General features: G+C 42.9%; 1 protein-coding gene across 1 annotated transcript in view; it reads left to right on the top strand.

The window, feature by feature from the left end:
* The window catches only part of LOC128739137 (putative fatty acyl-CoA reductase CG5065), a 105,821-nt gene that overhangs the window by 74,603 nt on the left and 6,997 nt on the right, over nt 1-24,221 (top strand). The window contains exon 7 of the mRNA XM_053834533.1: nt 11,911-12,031. Coding sequence (XP_053690508.1) covers nt 11,911-12,031 — 121 coding nt within the window. The remainder of the gene's footprint in view (nt 1-11,910; nt 12,032-24,221) is intronic.

The raw sequence follows: 24,221 nt of genomic DNA on the forward strand, positions 1-24,221 counted from the left end.
ACCCCATTTAAGGGGTTATTAGTTGAAAAATTTTACGACAGCCAATATTGATCGCATATTTTTTCTCAATATGTGAAATTGTTCTATGCTAGACCTAATAACTTTGTATTAATTAAATGTCGTCAAATGTGCTACAGACAAATTTTCACTTGCACACATGGTTGAGAACTGTTGCAAGTTACCGCGTTTGACGGTAGTTCTCGAGTTATGAAGAAATTTTTATTTTATTTGTATGAAAGCCCCCCCCCCCCCTCTGAAAAGGGAGAGGGGTCATTATTCTCCTCCTAAAGAGGGGAGGGGTCTCAATTCACCGTAGAAAAAAATTGCCTACAAAAACACCCACATGCTAAATTTGGTTCCATTTGCTTGATTAGTTCTGGAGTTATGAGGAAATTTATATTTCATTTGTATGGGAGGCCCCTTCCTAAAAAGTTAAGGGGTCCTAATTCATCATAGAAAAAATTCATACCTCCAAAAACACCCACATGCCAAATTTGATTCCATTTGATTATTTAGTTCTCGAGTTATGAGGAAATTTGTATTTCATTTGTATAGGCGCCCCCCCCCTTCCTAAAGTGGGGAGAGGTTTCAATTCACTATAGAAAAAATTCTTGTCTCCAAAAACACTCACATGTCAAATACAAAAGAAAAATAAATTTCCTCATAACTCCAGAACTAATCAAGCGAATGGAACCAAATTTAGCTTTTGCAGGCAATTTTTTTTCTATGGTGAATTGAGATCTTTCTACTCTATAGGAGAGGAATTATGACCCCTCTCCCTTTTAAGAGGGGGAGCTTCCACACAAGTGAAATACAAATTTCCTCATAACTTGAGAACAGCAAGCAGCAGCAAGCAAATGGAACCAAGTTTGACCTGTGGGTGTTTTTGTAGAAAAGAATTATTTGAACCCTCTCTCTACTTTAGGAGGCGGGGGGGGGGCTCCTATACAAATGAAATACAAATTTCCTCATAACTCGAGAACTAATTAATCAAATGGAACCATATTTGGCATGTGGATGTTTTTGGAGGCATGAATTTTTTCTATAATGAATTAGGACCCCTTACCTTTTTAGGAGTAAGGTAAGGGGTTGAGATGATGGTTTAAGACCCCTTACACCTGTGGTAGGGGGATAAGGACTCATACAAATAAAACAGAAAGTTTTGCGTAACTCAAAAACTACTCAAACTCGAGAAATTTTAGACTCATAAAACATTAATCAATAACAAGACCACCAAAAACTATCAATAGTAACATTAGATAGTTCAGCGCGAGACGGCCATAGGCCGCGAGTGTTGCCGGCGACCTGCCGTCGGCAGCGCCGTCCACTGCGGGGGGCAGTCCCCCGTAGAGATCACCTCTATCTAGGTTTATTTATTTTCCTAGATCTACTGACCTCTATTACTTTCCTTCAGTTGGGTCACCCCTGCGAAATGGTACTTTCTACGGAAAGATTTTCCGTGAAATGGTACATCCCGCGTAAGGTTTTTTTGCGATATGGTGTTCTGCGAAACTCTATATTCCGCGTTATGGACAACCGAGAATTGGTGTTCCGCAAAATGGTTCGTAATGATGGCGAATATCAAAAAAGAAGTTTTGCGTTTGACCGCGATAAAGTCAGTACCAGTAAAAACAAAAAATAAGTCGATGTTTCCACCGGCCTTTTCTGGAATTAGACGATGCCCGCTGCCAAGTGGTCATCGAGGCCGATCTTGTGATACTCCGTATGCCTCTAGTTCCACGTTGGTTGAAGCACTCTACGTCCTCGCTGATGATGATGCCAACAGGCATCATACCCGCTAAGACGCAGATTGCGTCATGTGAAACTGTGCGATACGCTCTCCCCTCTCTGAAGCACATGAGACGATAGGTACTTTCCAACTTGGCTAGATTAGGCTCAACACCTCGTCATACATGACGTTCCACAACACCGGGCCCAGTATGGAACCTTGCGGAACCCCTGCGGTGATTGAACAGCACTTTTGACCCTCCTCCGTGTTGTAGCATAGCACACGATTCAGGAAATAATTTTCCAGAATCCTGTACAGCGGCACCGGCACTTGGACGTTCCAAAGTGAGTTGGCTATGGAGTCCCAGCTAGCGCTATTAAACGCATTTCTCACGTCGAGCGTAACAAATGTGCAATAGCGGATACCTGTCCTCTTGCGCTGGATCGCCACCTCGGCTGTCTTAGTGACAGACAAGATAGCATCCACCGTAGATTTGCCTTTTCGGAAGCCGAATTGGTTCCTTGACAGACCGTTTGCACCCTCAGTGTACTGTACGAGTCTGTTAAGGATAACCCTCTCCAGCACCTTGCCGGCAGTATCGAGCAGACAGATCGGCCTATATGACGAGGGGACACTCGGACGTTTTCCCTGCTTCAGCAATAGGACCAGGTTCTGTCGCTTCCATCTGTCCGGAAAGTGACCAGCTTCCTGGCATTTACTCATTACTGCCCCGAATAATTCGGGAGCCTCTAGAATAGCCGCCTTGATGGCCATATTCAGGATTCCGTCTGGCCCCGATGCCTTGCTCACCTTTAGGGATTTAGCGATCTCAATGAGTTCCTCGTTCGTAACCGTCGCATTCTCCCCGACCTGTGAGCCGCCGTCGCCTACGTTACATTGGATGTTCGGCATGGAGGCCGACCTACGCTATGATCTGAGATACTGGAACATCGGCCGTGGCACGACTCATCGGCCTGAGGCCAGAGCGTTGGCTCGTGGCGCGGAAAGAGGCCCTCGATGATCCGCTCCAGCGTCTTTGCCGATCGCTCTGCGGGCGCCATCACGCCCTTGGTCTCTGCCATTACGACCCTGTAGGCATCACCCCACGGGTTCGCATTGGCCTCTAGCACATAACCTTTCAAAGCAGGCTCGCTTACTAGCTTTTATCCCACTCTTAAGCGCTTAAGTGCTGCAACTAGTGCTACTCGACATTCTGCCCTGCCCTCGTCCGAACGAGCTCTTTTCTCCTTGCACGAAAGCGGGCTCCGCGGAGTTTTGCAATTTCTTCTGTCCACCAGTAAACTGGTTACCTACCATACCTAGGTCGGCTTTTCCTAGGCATGGTGGCGTCACACGCTCGCGACAGTACCTCAACCAAATGATCAGCGTTCGGATCGGGCATATCGCGATCACCGCACTCTCTTCGGATCGCTTCTACAAATACTTCGGAATCGAAGTATGATGTCTTCCATCCACGGGTGGTTGGAGTGCTGGCTCTACCCGCCGCCTGCCGCCTCGTTATCTGACCGGCACCATAGCGGACCGCCTAATGGTCACTGTGAGTGTAGCCATTGTCTACCCTCCAGTCTCCTATCAGACCAGGACTGCCGAATGTCACGTCGATTATAGACTCCGCACCGTTCCTACTGAAGGTACTTGTGGTGCCGACGTTGGCCAGATCTACGTTGAGCTTTGCCAGAGCTTCAAGCAGAATGGTTCGTGCGACGACTTCCTCACTCTACCGCCCAAGCGTTAAAGTCGCCCACTACAACCAACGCCCTTAAACCAGTCAGCACAACTGATACTCGGTCTACCATCCGTAGACGCGTAGCTTAACAGCTGCAGTAAAACACTCCACCCACTTTGGCAACCACAAATCCCTCGTCTGCAGTTGACACAACCTCTTGAACCGGGAACCTGCTTGTCGTCCATATAGCCGCCGTCCCGGACCTATCCGACACCCAGTTACCGTTTCCGGCAGGAATGCGGTATGGGTCCGAGATGATTGCAATGTCCGTAAACGACTCAGTAACTGCTTGGAAGAGGTGCCAGCCCCAACGATAGGCGAAGTTAAGGAGGCCATCATGCAGCTAAAGAACAAGTTAGCTGGAAAAGATGGCACGGAGCGGAGCTTATTAAAATGGGACCAGAAAAGCTGGCCGTTTGTCTGCACCCACTAATTGTTAGAATTTGGGATCCGAACAGCTACCGGAGGAGTGGAAAGATGGGGTTATCTGCCCGATCTACAAAAAGGGCGACAAGTTGGACTGTGAGAACTATCGAGCGATCACCGTTCTCAATGCCGCTTATAAAGTGCTGTCCCAAATCATTTTCCGCCGTCTATCACCAATTGCGAATAGATTTGTGGGAACGTATCAAGCCGGCTTCGTCGAAGGTCGGTCTACAACGGATCAAATATTTACACTGCGGCAAATCCTCCAAAAGGGCCGTGAATACAGAGTTCCCACGCATCATTTATTCGTTGACTTCAAAGCCGCATATGATACCATCGACCGGAAAGAGCTATGGAAAATCATGGACGAGAACAGCTTCCCCAGGAAGCTCATCAAACTGATTAAATCTACGATGGATGGTACACAGTGCTGTGTTCGGATTTCGGGTGGATTGTCAAGTTCATTCGAATCACACAGAGGGCTTCGTCAAGGTGATGGTCTTTCATGCCTGCTGTTCAACATAGCGCTACAAGGTGTTATGAACCGAGCGGATATCAACACGCGGGGCACGATATTCAACAAATCTAGTCAATTCGTCTGCTTTGCCGATGACATGGATATTATCGGCAGAACATCTGTGGCGGTGGCTGAACAGTACACCAGACTAAAGCGCGAAGCAGAAAAGATTGCGTTAAAGGTAAATACGTCTAAAACAAAGTACATGCTGGCCTGCGGAACCGAGACCGAACGACACCGCTTGGGCAGTAGTAATTGATCGACGGCGATGAGTTTGAGGTAGTCGATGAATTTGTCTACCTTGGCTCACTGGTAACGGCGGACAATGATACCAGCCGTGAGATTCGGAGGCGTATTATCAGCGGAAGTCGTGCTTACTATGGGCTCCACAAGCAATTGCGGTCGAGCAGACTAAGTCCCCGTACAAAGTGCACCCTGTACAAAACGCTTATTAGACCGGTTGTTCTCTACGGGCATGAAACATGGACAATGCTCGAGGAGGACCTGCGAGTGCTCGGAGTTTTCGAACGACGAGTGCTAAGAACGATCTTCGGCGGCGTACAGGAGAACGGAGTATGGAGGCGGAGGATGAACCATGAACTCGCACAGCTCTATGGCGAACCCAGTATCCAGAAGGTAGCTAAAGCTGGACGGATGCGATGGGCAGGGCATGTTGCAAGAATGCCGGACAACTACCCTGCAAAGATGGTGTTCGCCTCAAATCCGGTAGGAACAAGACGACCAGGCAAGATGCGCAGCGAGCAAGATGGTTAGACCAGGTGGAGCGAGATCTGGCGGAGAATACTCGGTGTCCGAGGAATTGGAGAGCGTTAGCCCTCATCCGAGTTACATGGAGAAATTTTGTTCAACAGGCTTTGTCTTAGGACGGCAAGCCACCTAAGGAAGTAAGTAAGTAAGTAAGTAACTGCTTGGTACAAAGGCCGCTGGGCCGCATAGCAGTGATTCAAGTTTAGTTGCGTTTCCTGCACTACGCCCGTGTTTTAGTCGACGACGTGCCTGCCGGGCACTCCGGGCCTCCTGTTGTGTGCTTAGCGTCCCGTTGGCCGGTACATATCAGGCACTTGGGTGGCACAGTACAGTCCCTCGCTATTTGGCCCGTATCGCCACATCTTCTACAAAAGTGACTTCGGTCTGGCCCCTTACAGCTCCAGGACCTGTGCACTCTCTCAAAGCACCGGAAGCAGGCCTCCGGCTGCTGGAACACACTCATGGGCATACTGACCATCCCACCTTCAGCTTAGGCACGTTCAGGGCTGCATTTTCGTCTACCAGTCTTATAGTTGCTATCTGGGTTCCCGCCGGTCCCTTGCGCAGACGAACTGCCTCGGTAGTCACCACAACGTTACATTTCTCCTTGAGAGCTCGTGCTAGTTCGCCCACTTGAGTGATTTCGTCCAAGTTTTTAAGCTGGAGAATCATCTCGGACGTTAGTGTGCGGATCTGTTCGCTATCGCCAAGGACCTTTTCTGCCAGCACTTTTTAAGCAGAACCCTTTTCAGTGGCATTCTTTTTGAGTTCAAGGACCATGTCGCTTGTCCGAGAGCGGCGGATACTCCGTACATCATCGATTTTAACCAAAGTTGGCATAATTGTTCATTCCGACCCCACAACCAATTTCCCAAAGTTTTATGCCGATTGATCTATCCCCATAGCAGTGGCGCTACTTCCTTTTTTACAGATTTTCTGATTTAAATATCTCTGAAACAGTTTGATGTGAAGACATGCCAATATACTTTTTCTATGGGTTTATGGCCGCGCAACCGAATGATGTTACCAGTTTTTATTTAATTTGTCACCATCATACATTTTTTTGCAAGTTAAAACGAAAAATGCGAATATCCCAAAACACCCCCAATTTTATTTTCAATTGAATATGCTTAAAATGTTCGCCAAGAAATTCTACATAAGAATCACTCAACTAGAAAAAACAATACTTGTAGTTAGGGAGATATGGGGTTTTGAATACCTGGGGCATGCGTAATTCTATCTATGTGAGGTGTACCAGAATTTGGCCCCAACTGGAATTTTCTCTTGTTTCTTCATATGAAAAAATGGTGTCTGCATGCAGCAAAACTATCAGCAAATGTAAAGTGTTTAAAATGTATCCGTCTGCTGGTAGTCGAGTAATTCAGAGTCAAAATTAGGGTATTTTTATGATCAAAGTTCTACAGTTCCTAAACAAGCAACCATAGAGGTATACTATATTCAGCAAAGTTGTGTATTTTTACTATTTGTACAATTTTGTAGTACATGAAAAAGTCATATAACAATTACAAAAAGAGCAAAAATAGAAAACCTGATTTTACAAATTCATAGGGTAGACGCACCATTAGTGGTGGTAGTACCAGTAGTGGTTTTCCTCATCCACCCCTTCCTATTCCTCCTGTTTTCCTTCCCGTCCTCATCAGGTAAATGATGACACGGGCAAGATGGGCAAGGCACAAATCTTCCACATGATTGTGAGGAACGTGCTGCTCGAGCCAAAGATGCTGATACCTAATACTTGATACCAGTAGTGGTGGAAACTTGAATTATTCCTTTGTTTTTGCAGATTTTGGTACAAGTTTGATAAGTATCGAACCACCAGTAACAGTATTATTTGATAAATATCAAACTTGTACCAAAATCTGCAAAAATAATGGAATAATTCGAGTTTCCACCACTACTGGTACTACCACCACTAATGGTGCGTTTACCCTATACAATAAATAAGATTTTTCTATCTTCGCTGCAGAGATAGAAGGTTACTGTCTTCAGCAAAATTTCTTGTAATAATATAATAATGCTCTAAAACTTAGAACACAGGACACGCAGAACACATCAATGTGTTATAGGGTGACGGATCCATATTTCGCAACCTTTATCCAAAAAATTTACATGAAACGAAACAGAACAAGGTTCTATAAGCTCAGATATTTCATAACATGAAAAAATTATACTTCTGACATTTCTTTTGCTGATTCAATCATCATATTCATACTAAATTGTGTATTTTTCTCGTTATATTGATTATTTAAATGTGTATTCTGAGCCCAAATCTCGCCACCCGGTTGCCAAATTTCGCCAGCCTCTGGACCCAAATTTCGCCACTTCAGAAAAACCCGATTCAAATAGCTGCAAATGTATAAATGAATACTCTATATTCTTAATAAATCTAGTTGGTAAATAGATTTTGCTTCGTTTTCAAGTGATTGTTCATGAAACGTTTTTGAAAACCAATAAAATACCAATAAAACCACAAATAAACTAATGAAAAGCACCAAAATAGTAGAAATATTTTTACATATTGACTAAAATTCACTCATAAAGTAACTTAATTTTCTCTGTCTCCGGTAAATATATGCGAATCGAAATTCTAGTCAGATAGCAATTGTATCATATAGGCCTTAGGAAACTCTAAGTAAAGCGACTGCATTTTATTCAAACAATTAAAAAGAATTACAAATATTTTCTTTTGCATTAACCCCTCTAAGGTCAAACTGTCGCAGTGGCCTTTTAACCCAATGCCCTTCTGGCATACAAAAAAAAAACACGGAATCCGGAATAATTCCGGACATATGGCCATTATCTATAGATATTATGAAAATAGAAAAGATTTTCAGGAAATCCCCCAAATTTGGTGAAAAAATATTGAAAGATATAAAAGTTTTTAAAAGTACCATTTTAGTGAATATTGCGATGCTAAAAATGATGTAGACCTTATGGGGTTAAGACAATTCATAAATTAAAAAATATCAAGAATCAAAGCACCTTGAATCTACTTAAGCATAACTTTCTCCTAATATTTTCTGTCAAATTGTCAAATTGTATTAAGGGGAAGTCCTGTATGGCCGGACAGGCCTCTATACCCGGACACAAGCGATTTCTCAAAAACAAGGAATGATAAAAATATTTGAAAGGAATAGGAAAATACTACCGTTTAAGTACTATTGTTCCATTCTTTTCAAATATTTTTATCATTCCTTGTTTTTGAGAAATTGCCAGTGGCCGACTTCCCCCTAATTATCCTTCGAAAAAATGTTAACTAAATGGTAATATTAATTTGTTTTTATTTTATATTTTGCGGGAAGCATAAAGTGTGTCAAGTGATTCTGGTTAAGAATGGCATACGCACAAAATTACAGCTTCTGCTTTTTGTTATTTCCAATTAAACTACAAATTTCGGGGATCGGCAAACTCTGTAAAATCTCAAATAGCACTTCCTTTTTTAATCACACAAAATCGCCATTAAATTTTCTGTTACAAACTTCGCTGACTTTAATTACACTTTATTGAAACACGATTTCCCTTTGAAACACTTCGTTTAATTTTAAAAATGTGTTTTGTATTCCCGAAGATTCCACAACAATAATTCACTTGTCGTCCCTTTGGCATTGAATAGCAAGGAATTTCGTGGAGTCAATCCACGAAATCCACTTGCTCTTAATCCACTTTTAAAACGGTGTACCGTTAAGGAAACTGTAATATTCAATATAAATGTTCGATATTTAGTTAACTAACTTTTTTTTCATTGATTTTGTTCTAATTTCTGCAATTTTATAAAAGAAATGACATAACTAGAGACCATTCAACGAAAACGGTTTTAAAAAAAATCAAGTGGCGAAATTTGGATCCATGGCTAAAAATGGATACCATATTTCGCCACTTTAATTTTGGTGAATTTTTCAAAATTATCCAAAGTTTAAAGTGAAACCGGTATAAAATTAGCTGAAATATTGTACATAGAATCATATTAGTCAAGAATAATTGAATAATGAAACAGTTTGAGTACATTTTTCCCCAATAGTATTTTCGCCTCTCGTTTTGATTTTGTAAAAAAATATACACTTAGTATGAGATGGTATTTTCAAATTGTAATTAATACATGATAAGTTAATAACAAGCGAAAGGCAATAATTATTTGTGGTAGTATATGCCCTTAATTTTACCAATTCGTCAAATAATTTTTTAAGTCGACCAAAAATATACAAAAAAAGATTTGGATTCATCAAACTGGCGAAATATGGCTCCTGGCGAAATATGGATCCTCTACCCTATTGAAACTGAAAAAAAAATTTTTTTTATTTAACTTTTAGGGGTAGTAATCAAAATTTAAATTCCACCAGACGGTAGAGCTTAGATCTAAAACTCAGTTTTCCAGTCAAAACTATAATGCGCACGTTTTTTTGGCTTTGGACAATTGTGCGCGCGAGTAAACGCGTAACAAAAGTTAAGTGAGTGTTTGAGGGTTAATATTTCTTGACCGGCAAAACCAATTCTTGTGAAATTTTGCAGATATATTTACAGTATTAACCCATTATGACCCAGGTATTCCTAAATTTGGACCAAATGAAGAGAAACTGTGTAATCCATTATATTATGGCTCGAATGTGTCGAAAAACCCAAATACGTCATTTGGAATGGTTTCAAGGCCAACATATCGCAGGTTTTATATTTCATAAGCTCAGTTTCAAACAAATTACAAAGTTGTTTACATATTTCTTATCGATTGTGATGGACTTTACATATAAATATTATTTTACATTTCAGGTAATGTTTCATCACAAAATGTAGACTTTTTAATGCGTTTGGACACACAGTTTTTTCGTCATTTTTTCAACTTTTTTCTGCCATTTATAACAACTTTGCACTGTTGCAAATACTGATGCAATGACAAAAACTGACAGATTATCTCACACACATCAGAGTGATGTTTTATCTCTGTTGTAGTAATATTTTAACAATGCTAACTATTGAAATTTAGCAGTAAACAGGTTTTGAAGACGGGGTATGATATCTCATACGCTAGGACATAATGGGTTAAAATCTCTAATTTGATGCTAAAATAATTTAAGTTATATAAATTGTCATCCAAGATAATTATAAATTATTGGAAATTTTAATGTGTTCTATACGATTGCTCATAATTCATAACGCACACACACACGCACGCACACACACACACACACGCACGCACACACACACGCACACACACACACACACACGCACACACACACGCACACACACACACACACACACACACACACACACACACACACACACACACACACACACACACACACACACACACACACACACACACACACACACACACACAGACATTGCTCAAATCGTCGAACCCTATCGATTGGTATATGTGCCGGGCCTCGGATCAATTTCGTGTTTTTTGACCAATTTTTTAACCTTTGTTATAGTATAACACAGGTAGTATAACAAATTGGCAGGTAATTATATTAGCTTACTTGCAAAAAAATTCTACGCCCTTGCGAGCGGCCTTCCGGCAGTTAACCGGAACATTTGCCATGACGGACGGAAACATGCGTATAGGCATGTTTTTGAGTTCTTTCTTCGTTTTATTTATCAATTCTTCTTCAGTTTTCGCGACAAAGTAGTTGGGGAGATCTTACGCTTCAGGTTTGCCTAGAAATTCTCGATGAGACGCAGCTGGGGGCCGTTGGGCGGGTTTGCCGACTTCGATATTCAGCCGCGCCATCTACTGCAACGATCGCTTCGACCAGTGGGCCGACGCCAGATCCTTATGATATTTCTTGATGAACGAAACAACTTCCGGCAGGCTCTTCGTACTATAAATTTCCCCGTTCACGGCCAGTCCGGAGCGAAAGACGAGTGGCTTTGACATCCTTTTCTCGCTGATTGTCAGCCACAGTAGCGCTTTCTTGGGGAACTTGGTGTGTGAAATGGATTTCACCTCGGAGCTCACTTCCTTCGTGGGAGAAGTAAAATACCAAGTGCCCTGCCAGTCGTTGCCATCCAGGGCGAGATAGGTCTCGTCGTCCATCACCACCGTCGCTTATTCAGTTGCTGCTGCTGCGTCATTGCTTGCAGCTCCGAGACCAATGGACGGGACTGCCATGTCCATGTTTGCCAGGTACTTTTTTATTGATTGGCCGGTTCCCCCGACCTCCCGGCCAAGCGCACGCAGCGATGTAGCTACGTTTCGCTCGGTGTTCCTTTTCAGCATCCTTTGGAGCTTCTTGGCGCTCAGGGTCGGTCGTCCGGAACCGGGATTTCTTTCGATGCTCTGATTGTTGTCCAATGGTACCGTTCTTTTCGCCATCACGGTTAGACTTCAACTGATAGAGCTGCAGAATTCTTTTGTAAGTAAGCTAATATAATTAGCTTCCATGGGAAATTAATCAAACCCAATTAGCTGTCTTAGTTTTTTTTCACCATCCGAAAAAAGTCAATTTTTTTAATGCATACGTTATACAAGTATTTTTGCGTGCTGAATTATGAAGGAAATGTCATTTACGTGTAAAATGAAAACAAATGGCCCTAGGTAGCAATCCTTAGGAACACCTGGGGCTTGTATAGAGTCAGAGAGGACATTTTAGAAGCGACAATTTGTTTGCGTATGTTTGAGTACTTTCACAAGCATTCAATCTTTTTACTAGTTTGGTGCAATAAGAATTATTGAATCTATTTGTTAATTTTATCTTCAATTTCCAGCTCACTTTCTCGCTAATTGGAAACAGACCAAATAACTATACTTTCACGAAAGCTATGGCGGAACACATGCTATTGAAAGAAGCAAGGGGCCTGCCAGTGTCTATAGTTAGACCATCGATAGGTATGTATAAGGCCATTGTGAAATATATTTTAGTATATGATTAGCTTATGATAAAAAAAGGTAAAATACATACAAAAAGCAATTCAATAATGTATTACCACTCAAGTCGCTTTTGACATCATACTTGTTATTGCTGGCTTATATCTGTACGTAAAATTTGTTTAACATGCTTTTTGTCTCTTCGGTTCGTTTCACCTGATATATAGTTTATCAGTCGGCTTTGGTGGTTGATTTCTTCACGTGAATTGATGTTCGCTCGGGTTGGTCGGTTTTATCGTCGATAAGTATTTCGTGTTTTTGCTAGTTCTGTCTAGATTGATGCTGGTTGTTACATCACGGCTCATCTGCGGTGTTGTACGTATCTCACTGCTTCGTTTATCCGAAACCAAATATCAGACCGAAACTCCGACTAGATTAATCCGTCTTAGCATTGGTTTGGTGTTGCACTTTTCTTCCGTTGTAATTATTTTTGCACTTTGTTCTTGTACTTTTACTATTGGGTTCGTTAATTGTTCTTTGGAAAAATTTTCGCACTTCACTATATGCCAACATTGTTCTTTGCATTTTTTGACAGCAAGACACGTAGTCCTACGTCGCATTTTACAGTTTTACGCGCAGGGCACATTTTTCCATTCAGCTCGTGGATGTTCACTTCTGCTGACACTTAGCATTCTTCATGCTCTACCGTTCACCGTGCGTATTCTTATACATAGGATACGGGAGGGTATTTTCAGCCCATTAAGCGGTAGCCTAAACAATATTCAGGAATTCGTTGAAACTATATTCATTGAAGACAAGATTTTAATACCAGTTGTTAGAATAATATTTACTGAATATCGGCGTGTATTTTGGTCTTAATGAAACGCTACTGAATTTGAGTTATAATCACGAGAAATGAAGTCGCTGCGGCTGAATTGGGCCCATTTTCTATAGTGGTGTCTGTGTTTTTTAAATCCGACCGACCGAAATAGCCTGCACAGGGATTAGATGCTTTTCAAAAACAGATCAAAAAAGAGACCGATACGTTATCTATCGGTCGGTATTGCCTAGATACCGGCTCATTAAAAATAACTAGTTTTGCAGTGACAACAGCTACTAGCTATGTCAACACGAGAGTTTCAGACGCAACTGCATCACATCTTGGTAGTAGTGTAAATAAAGCACCATGTGCTGAAATTAAAAGCAAAATGCTGCAGATTGCTAGTGAATGAAAATTGATTTATATTTTCATATCAGAGGGAAATTTTTGTGTTCTTCCGTGATGAAAAGAAGTAGAATTGTTCTGTGACATCATATTCACAGCTGCTTAGTTGCTAGAATAAGTGAACGTGATCCTTATTGTGTGTTTTCCAAACCATCATCAAGAGCGGATACGCGTAAGCGATTCCTGCTGGTTTTTTCAGCCTGGTTACGTGCCAGTGGAAAAACAGTGGTTTTGATGTTTATTGAATAAAATTTAGCAAATTACTTACATTTTTATGAAAATAGTTATAACACATTAAAGCTTATGAGTGCTACATTCGTTTCCGTATTGTCATATAGCGGCAAAGTTTTGACGTAGGACTACGTCTTTGTTTACTATACTGGGACTGGGTAGCACTTTGTGAAAACGAAAATAGAAATGTAACGTTTGCATGAAAGATTTCAAATGCTAAAAACTACTAAACTACTGAACGAAACTGAACAATTTATATGTCGATGGATAGATAAAATGACCAGCAATTTTATGGAGGGCTAAAAGAGCAATTTTAAGGTGAGCGTAAGAGGGGGGGCCCCTATACAAATGAAACACAAATTTCCTCAAAACTCAGGAACTAATCAAGCAAATGGAACCAAATTTGGTATGTGGGGGTTTCAGAAGGCTGGATTTTTTTCTATGGTGCACTGAGACCCCTTTCCCTTATAAAAGGGGGGCTCCCATACAAATGAAGCATAAATTTCCTCATAACTAATCAAGCAAATGGAACCAAACTTGGCATGTGTGGGTTTTAGAAGGCAAGAATATTTTTTGAATTGAGCCCCACCCTTCTTCAGGAGGGGGGGCGCTCCCATACAAATAATATGCAAATTTCTTCATAACTCGAGAACTAATCAAGCAAAAGGAACCAAATTTGGCATGTGGGCGGTTTTGGAAGTAAGATTTTTTTCTATGTTGCACTGAAACCCCCTCCCCTTCTAAGAGGGAGGGGAGGGGGGAGGCTCCCATACAAATGAAATACAAATTTTCTCATAACTCAAGAACTAATCAAGCAAATGGAACCAAATTTGGCATGTGGGAGTTTTAGGGGGCATGAATTTATTTTATGATGGTTTGAGACCCCCACCCCTGTGGTAGGTGGATAAGGCCTCTCATACAAATAAAACAATCATACAAATTTTTGCGTATGTGCCATAGTTTCTGCTATGTAACAAGCGGTAAGCTGTGAAATAAACTAATAAAATCTTCTCGGAGCAAAAGACAGTGAATCGACGCTGCTTACTTACGTGCCTGTTGCCGTTTAGGTCAAAAGAGAAGGACATTTATGCCATTTATATCAAAAGAGGAGGACATTATGAACCCCCGTCCACGTATTTTCAAAGCCACCATTGCATTCAATGACGAATTGAATCTCAATATTTCGCTCTTCTCTTTCAAGCATTCACTTCAACAATGGAACTCACGAATTCTTATAAACCAGAAATGCAGTTCACATTAGTCTTTGATGTAATGATCTGTCAAAGTCCTACGTCATCCTTTCGTGCAACCCTTAGGGCTGTATACCTTGTAGTTTTTATTTGGGAAAGCGCAGCAAAAAAAGGTAATGTATGCCGAATTTAGTAGCGTGCTGGAAATACCCTCCCGATACCCTACTCTATAAAGTGTTTAAGCGGTTATATACAGTTAGAATTTTCGAAAAATCGATTTTCCGTTTATTTCATAATCGTAGTGTACATATATTTAAGTATGCACACAGAAAATTTCATGCCAATTCGTTAGAGATCAACGAAGTTATACGCATATTTGTAACGACGGGTCAGAGCGATTGAAGAAGGAACGCGAAACTTTGAACGCGTGTTTCTCAAAACTGTGTTTTCAAAGTCGGTGAGCAAGATTTCTCGAAAACGGCTGAACCGAATCACTTCAAGTTTCGACACAAGTGTTCTAATAATATATTCTACAGATTAATCGAAGGTTTTTCCCCACCGATTTATATTTCTTATTTTATCGACAATTTAAGAGCAAAATTTATGCCAAAAATCGATTTTTTATGTTTACCAAGCCGCCATTTCGTCAAAAATTATTATATTGCTAAATCCTTCGATCAATCTATAGATAATATATTTTATCACCGATTTATTGTTGGTTTTCCGATTTTCGATGATTCAGTCCATAGATATCGTGCCCACCGCAATAAGCCTTATTTTAGAAGAGTTCCGAGAGATGTAATATATCAGCTATTCAAATAACTTTTTTCTAAAAAAAATAAGTTAAAATACAGCCGAAACCTACTGTAAGATGTATACAAATTTTCATTTTAATCAGTTAAAGGGTTTTCTCCAGAAACATTCTGGAAAAATACACTTTTTCAAGCCTCCTAACTGTATATAACCCCTTAATAAAACACACCGAGCCTGAATGCAGTGGGTCGCACCGGCGAGCAGGTGCTGCTAAGAGCTTCATTCGTCACACAGTAAAGTAGGTAGGGTTTATTTATAATTCCCGTCGTAGTAAGGAAAGTCACTCTAATTTTCATCATTTATTAGGTGGATTTAAAGAATACTCCCAAAGTTCTGCTGCTGATTTGACTGAAACACATTTACCTTCCGATCCGTGCCCTTTGAATTCACTAAAAAGCGATTATTAAAGCATTTTATTGAAATTACGCAACTGACTTTATATCTTAAATTCGTCGTACCGTTTTGAAATCCGTCCATCAACATTTTTCATCGCCCGAACTAAAAATCACAATAATGTTTACGAAGCTAGCGCGCATGTATTTGTGTAGGACAGCAGGACAAATGCTATTCTGCAAAATTTCTGCTGAATAACGACAATGCGTTGCGTGGGTTATTTTCATTATATGAATGACGGAAATTGAAACAATTAGTTGACATTTGCTTCTTCGTCGCACGAAAAAAACGTAGGAAATTTGGCTGCTAGGAATTCTTAAATGAAAAAAATCATTCAAATAGATCTCAGCTCACTTTAATTGATCGTGTATGACAGTCAACAAACTAAAATATTAGGGAGTAACTAATTTTGCATTATGTGTCATAAAAATCGCTGATATTTTTTAATAATTGTTGGATAGGACGGACATAGGCAATTACGACGAAGCAGCAACATACCCTAGTTTGTTTTTGATTGCACATAGCGAGTAACATTTTTGGTTTCTGTTACCTGGGGCATCGCTTCGATTCAATTGTTCGATTTATTTCACTATCACTATGAATTGTTCGTGGATCTTTGGATTATTGCACTAGGATCGAAACCTTCACGGTAGCCATTTGGAATATCTCACTTTCCGCAATACGCACTTTTGGAATAGTTCACAAAAAATACTTGGAATACTTGGTTGATAGGTAGAAACCAACAAGACTGAATCTTATCTCATAGATAACCCATCGGTCGAAAGACTTAGGGGATCTTTGGCAAGGATATTTCAATTAGCGACAGCCCTTGAGTCAGAAGATCTAGGAGGTCGCGATTGAATAGTCGTTAGTTGGTTGTCAAAACGTGAATCCTTGTCTTTATTGCCAAATGGGTTTCTTTTATACTTGATTAAATGTTGATGTTTATAGTCGATGTTTTAATAATTTTACAATAAATTCTTTATGCCGAAAAGAGACAGACTACCGGGACAGCGCACAGTGGCGCCAGTCAGAACAAAACTGAGACAAAACTAATAAAGTTAGTAAAGTAGCGTGGAACTTACATATTTTATTTATAACTGCGAACCATATCGACTACTAAAACTAAAAGTTTACAAATATTAAAAAAAAAACAATAATTGGGGTGTCTCTAAAATAATTTTCTTTGAAAAGTTTTATAACTACTTGAACTATTGATTTTATTTTGTGTTTTTTTTTTTACATTGGGATAATTAGAAGTAGTACTGACCTTGTAACACTCAGCAATCCATACTGTTGAGCCATATGTAAAAATAAATTTGAAATTTAGAAAAAAGCACTTTCCCCAGCGAATAATCATGTTTATTCACTAAAATTTTAAAATCACTGCGTTTCTACTGATCTGGTACGTACGTTTAGCTGCTAAATGCTCAAGGATTTACTTGAAAATATATCTATAATAGTATTGATAGAAGTAGTTACAAAGCGAAATTGCCTTAAAACTCATGGTTCAATAAAATTCAATATTTTGAGTCTTTGCGCAAAATGTGGTAATGATTTTTGAACAGTAGGCTAAATTCTACATAAAATATGTAAAAATGACGGTTACCTTCCGTTCCCAAAAAAGATGCTCAACTTTGAAAATGCGAAGTCACACATGCGTCACTATTTTCAGATTTGAAGTAAATATATTTTAGAGTGTACTTGATTTTCGTCAGTCTGAAAAATGAGGTGCTAATCTATAACCATTTCAACACCAAATCACGTTTTCTTTGTATGCAAATACCTGACAGGATACAATTAAAAACAGTTTTTCGAAATCTCCGTTGAATGGAAAATATTGGAAGTTGTCACATAAACCTCAGATTCAAAAAATTCTCCAAAAGGCTGTATCATTCTCAGTGCTCTGAAATTTTGGAATACACTCAAGTACTTTTTTTACATGGTTTAGTTTTTTGAGTATTAAGAACAGGGTAACTTAGAGACCTTTCATTTATTTCTCAATACACTTGGGAGTAGCTAGACATTCGGGATGGTAAATGGTTGAATAATGCGCTCCAGAACTATCACGAAGTTCCACAGCCTCTTATTTAGCAACTCCTATCTCTACCTCCTCGTGGTACCATCCGGGATACGCTCCTTAGTGGAAATCGGACAACCGGTGGAAACTAGGGTCGTATGCGGACAGAGAAGGGGGCACTCATGCGAAGGCTGAGTGTAAACTCTCCGCCTGCAAATGACGGATCTCGGTAGAAGCATGTTCGATGAACCTGAAAATACCGAGAACCTGAGCAGAGGGTCCAAAGCCCCCAAAGGAGGATGGTTTTAATAGCTATTATCCATGGCTAAAAGTAAAAACATGAATGGATAAACCCCTAATCCAAGGTGTCATGCGACCCGTGCCGAGGGATGAATGGTGGGGGGGGGTTCTATAAATACTCAGCCTCAAACGGAGCCTGTGGAGTACCAGAGCGCCCTCCACAGTAATCAGCCCTTACCGCATCATGAGGGGCTCTGATGTGGCGGACTTTTCTTTCCCCTCAACTCGTGGGATTCTTATGGAAGACAAAATCAAAAATACAACAAGTGTGGATACGGTGGAAAACCCGTTCGCTAGAGGAGGCATCCAGCGTTCTCCACCAAGGGTGGAGAAGGATGCAACTAGGAGCGCTAGTGTGGGTGGCAAAGGCAGCGGTATGCCTACCACGCCGGACACAGCGATGAACGGCCCAGCGCTTATCAGGGCGATGGAGAAAAATAGAGACGCTGTACCTAAAGTGGTAGCAGCGTCACAGCAGCTCGAGGTAATAATCGAGTTTACGTCAGGTCGCGGCAATTTCTCCAAGGACCTGAAGCAGAGCTTGCTCATGCTTCGGAGAACCTTGAATGCAGCGACCAAAACGCACAACGACCTCGTGGCGCGTGCAGGAGAGGCTAAGAAGGTGACCGTGAAGGCGTCGAAGGCAGTACAAACGGACGCTTGCCCGTTGACGGAGTGTCGTAACGCGGCCCAGGAGGCTACGGAAAGCGCTACCAGCAGCGGTAAGGCATCCGCCAAGCGCCCGAGACAGTCCCCGGGGGATAGCACCCCTGGCGGACCGAAAAAACGCCTGATCGGTAAAAGCCCTCAGGCTAGCGGGTTGGCAGAGCTAACCGATGAACCAGCGGGAAGCTCCAAGACAGGTGGCCTGTGGACCGAGGTTAGGGCCAAGAGAAAAGGCGGAGGAGGCTCCAGTAAAAAAACTACTCCACCTAAACCGGCAAGAAAGCGAGCGAAGAAGGGCGACGCTCTTATCCTGAAAACCGACGGGTCGAAATACTCGGAGGTTCTGAAGGCCATGAGAGGAGACGCCCTACTCAAGGATCTGGGCGCGGACGTACGGAGCATCCGCCGCTCACGCACGGGCGATATGATCCTCGAGTTAAAGAAGGACGCCACAAAGAAGAGTTCCGCATACAAGCCCATAGCGGAAGGAGTGCTCGGGGACGGAGTGAAGGTACGTGCTCTCACACCAGAAGTGACTCTCCAGCTTAAGAACCTGGACGAGATCACCGAAGTGCGTGAGGTCGTACAAGCTCTCAAAGAGCAAAGTGGAGTGGTGGTGGCAACCGAGGCGGTTCGTCTACGCAAGGGTCCGGCCGGGACCCAGGTAGCCACCATACGACTTCCGCTGATTGACGGAAACAAAGCCCTGAAAGCTGCTAGGCTAAAAGTGGGGTGGTCGGTATGCCCACTGAGCGTGTCCAAGCAGTCGGAAGCTTGCTTCCGGTGTTTCGAGCACGGACATAAAGCCTGGAACTGCAAGGGGCCAGATAGGAGCCAGTTGTGCAGGAGATGTGGCAGTGCTGGCCATAAAGCAAAGGACTGCGCGGAGCCTCCTAAGTGCCTGATCTGTACCGGTAAACGGGACGCAAAGCACGTAACAGGAGGTCCAAGGTGCCCGGCCGGTGTGCCGGCGACTAAGCCACGTTCATAGTGCAAGTGACACAACTCAACCTGAACCACTGCAGCACAGCTCAGCAGCTGTTACACCAAGCAGTTTCTGAGTCAGCAATGGACATTGCCATAGTCTCGGATCCATATCGCGTCCCTGCCGGAAACGGCAACTGGGTCTCGGATAGGTCTGCGACGGCGGCTATATGGACAACAAGCAGGTTCCCGGTTCAGGAGGTTGTGTCAACTGCAGACGAGGGATTTGCGGTTGCCAAAGTGGGTGGAGTGTTCTACTGCAGTTGTTATGCTCCGCCGAGTTGGTCTATCGAGCAGTTTACGCGGATGGTAGACCGAGTATCAGTTGTGCTGACTGGTTTAAGGCCGGTGGTTGTGGCGGGCGACTTTAACGCTTGGGCGGTAGAGTGGGGAAGTCGTCGCACGAACCATAGGGGTCGGATTCTGCTTGAAGCTCTGGCAAAGCTCAACGTAGATCTGGCCAACGTCGGCAACACACGTACCTTCAGTAGGAACGGTGCGGAGTCTATCATCGACGTGACTTTCGGCAGTCCTGGTCTGATAGGAGACTGGCGGGTAGATAATGGCTACACTCACAGTGACCACCAGGCGGTCCGCTATGGTGTCGGTCAGATAACGAGGCGGCAGGCGGCGAGTAGGGCCAACACTCCAACCACCCGTGGATGGAAGACATCATACTTCGATCCCGAAGTATTTGTGGAAGCGATCCGGAGAGAGTGCGGTGATCGCGGTATGCCCGATCCGAACGCTGATCATTTGGTTGAGGTACTGTCGCGAGCATGTGACGCTACCATGCCTAGGAAAGGTCGTCCTAGGTATGGCAGGTCACCGGCTTACTGGTGGACAGATGAAATTGCGGAACTCCGCGGAGCGTGCTTTCGTGCGAGGAGAATTATGCAAAGAGCTCGTTCGGATGAAAGCAGGGCTGAATGTCGAGTAGCACTTGTTGCTGCACGCGCAGCGCTTAAGAGCGGGATAAAAGCTAGTAAACGAGCCTGCTTTGAAAGGTTATGTGCTAGTGCCAATGCGAACCCGTGGGGTGATGCCTACAGAGTCGTAATGGCAAAGACCAAGGGTGTGATGGCGCCCGCTGAGCAATCGCCAGAGATGCTGGAGCGGATCATCGAGGGCCTCTTTCCGCGCCACGAGCCAAGGCCCTGGCCCCAGGCCGCTGAGTCGTCCCACGGCCGACGTTCCAGTATCTCAGACCATAGCGTAGGATGGTCGGCCTCCCAGCCGAACATCCAAAGTAACGTGGGCGACGGCGGTTTGGAGGTCGGGGACGAAGTGACGGTTACGAACGAGGAACTCATCGATATCGCTAAATCCCTAAAGGTGAGCAAGGCACCGGGGCCAGACGGTATCCCGAATATGGCCATTAAAGCGGCTATTTTAGAGGCTCCCGAATTATTCGGGGCAGTAATGAATAGCTGCCTGGAAGCTGGCCACTTCCCGGACAGATGGAAGCGACAGAACCTGGTCCTATTGCCGAAGCCGGGAAAACCTCCGGGTGTCCCCTCGTCATATAGGCCGATATGTCTACTCGATACTGCCGGCAAGGTGCTGGAGAGGGTTATCCTTAACAGACTCGTACAGTACACGGAGGGTACAAACGGTCTGTCAAGGAACCAATTCGGCTTCCGAAAAGGCAAATCTACGGTGGATGCCATCTTGTCTGTCACTAAGACAGCCGAGGTGGCCATCCAGCCCAAGAGGACAGGTATTCGTTATTGCGCAGTTGTCACGCTCGACGTGAGAAATGCGTTTAATAGCGCTAGCTGGGACTCCATAGCCAGCTCGCTTCGGAACGTCCAAGTGCCGGTGTCGCTGTACAGAATTCTGGAAAATTATTTCCAGAATCGTGTGCTATGCTACAACACGGAGGAGGGTCAGAAATGCGTTCCAATCACCTCAGGGGTTCCGCAAGGTTCCATACTGGGCCCGGTGTTGTGGAACGTCATGTATGACGAGGTGTTGACGATATCACCTTGGAAGTCTACGGTGAATCTATCAGAGAGGTTGAGTTGACGGCTGCCCACTCTATAAGCATTGTTGAAGATTGGATGCGATCTAGGAAACTGGACCTAGCGCATCATAAAACGGAGGTTATCGTGGTTAACAACCGCAAGTCGGTGCAGCAAGCAAGTATCAGTGTCGGGGACTGCACTATTTCGTCAATGCGGTTCTTAAAACTCCTTGGAGTCATGGTCGATGACAAGCTCAAGTTCGGGAGCCACGTCGACTATGCCTGCAAGAAGGCTTCCACAGCTATTTCGGCATTGTCTCGTATGATGTCTAATAGCTCTGCGGTATATGGCAGCAAGCGAAGGCTTTTAGCCAACGTGGTCCAGTCCATACTCAGGTATGGCGGGCCGGTGTGGTCATCGGCGTTAGGTACCAAAAGCTATCTAGCCAAGCTGGAAAGCACCTATCGTCTCATGTGCTTAAGAGTGGCGAGTGCGTATCGCACAGTTTCACATGACGCAATCTGCGTCTTAGCGGGTATGATGCCTATTGGTATCATCATCAGCGAGGACGTAGAGTGCTTCAACCAACGTGGAACTAGAGGCATACGGAGTACCACAAGATCGGCCTCGATGATCACATGGCAGCGGGCATGGTCTGATTCCACAAAAGGCCGGTGGACACATAGACTTATCCCGGAACTATCCGGATGGGTCAACAGGCGTCATGGCGAAGTCAACTTCCACCTGACACAGATTCTGTCAGGGCATGGTTGTTTTAGACAGTATCTGCACAAATTTGGGCATGCGGAGTCCCCCGAGTGTCCCGAATGCGCGGACGTTGAGGAAACTGCAGAACATGCTTTCTTCATATGCCCTCGTTTCGAGGGCGTGAGAAGCAACATGATGGCAGTTAGCGGACAGGACACTACTCCGGATAACTTAGTCCAAAGGATGTGTTCTAGCTCGGACGTCTGGGGTGCGGTCAATGCGGCTGCTACCCAGATCGTACTTAAGCTACAAAGCCGCTGGAAAGCCGATCAACGGCGAATAAACAGCCTAGCTACCATAGTCCAGTAGTTATCTAAGAGCGTGCGTTAAGCACAATAGCCCCTCCCTGAAGTAATACCGATAAGGTGGTTCCAGGGGGAATTGAGGCTGGAGACTCGAGTAGGGTTTTAGTGGGTCTGGATCTTCACGATCTGCACGGGATACCAAACCCCACTCCCTGAGCTGTCTTTTCATCTTTTCAGGTCTGATAGCAGATTTCCCCACTCGTTAAAAAAAAAAAAAAAAAGACATTCCTCACGTAGATTGTAAATAGTTGCTTAGCTGCACCGTTTTCGAGTAATCGAAAAAAACAAACCGTGTAAAAAAAGACTTGAGTGTATAGTTATTTAGTCTGTCTACTTTCACAGAAAAATAATACTTCATCAAAAACTTAAACTCCATTTTGTGTGTTTTGTCCCAATATTTTCCACAGTACAGCGGTTCTATACGAATTTATATTTAACGTTGTTTTGTATACTCTGGTTCGAGAACGAAACCTATAGCAAGTGCGTATGACCGTGGGTCATACGTGGGGTTTGGTATCCCGGGGTGTGAGGATCCAGGCCCACTAAAACCCTACTCTAGTCTCCAGCCTGAATCCTGGCACCACCTTATCGTTATTACTTCAGGGAGGGACTATTGTGCTTAACGCACCCTCTTAGCGCGATAATTTAAAGTACAGCAGACATGTTGATTGTCAATATAAATTGATTTTCAAAATTAAAAAAGTACTGCACGACAGTTCCATGCGGAAAATTTATTCGACAGAATTTTTTATAAACTTTATCGTTACCATCGCTTCTACAAAATACGCTTCAATTGCTTTGATCCCTTCAATCATTTTCCAAACAAAGATACTAACTAGTGATATAGAGGTCATTCAGTTTAAAAAATACACTTTGTCTCCGGCAAAACACAATTGAACCAAATTTATCTCATTGCATACAAATCTACCACTGATAAATCATCACCGTCATTCCCCAGCTCTGTTGTTCTCGTCATTCATTTTGTGACTCCGCTGATTGTTTATATGAAAGAGTTTTCAAAATATTTTTGCTTAATTTCCGTTTGAAAGATCCATATTTTTTCAATTTTCTCCAGGTTTAGACATCCGTTTTGACAGATCAGTTGTTTACGCTAGAATGTTCTTTCTTAAGAGTATGATTTCTCTTTCAAGAATACACGGTTCTAAGAGAGTTTTATGGCAGTATTGTTGAGATAAACCAATCTTGCAGAAGAATGTTATAAATTTTTGTCAAATCTATTGCTAAACTTTAAGGAGCATCGTTTTTAAGCATAAATCAAGTATCCCTTAAAACTGCTTATAAGGTAAATTACACTTATTGATAATACAGTTTTATGAGTGTTTCTTCAA

The sequence above is a fragment of the Sabethes cyaneus genome, chromosome 3 (genome assembly GCF_943734655.1).
Source record: "Sabethes cyaneus chromosome 3, idSabCyanKW18_F2, whole genome shotgun sequence".
NCBI lineage: Eukaryota > Metazoa > Arthropoda > Insecta > Diptera > Culicidae > Sabethes > Sabethes cyaneus.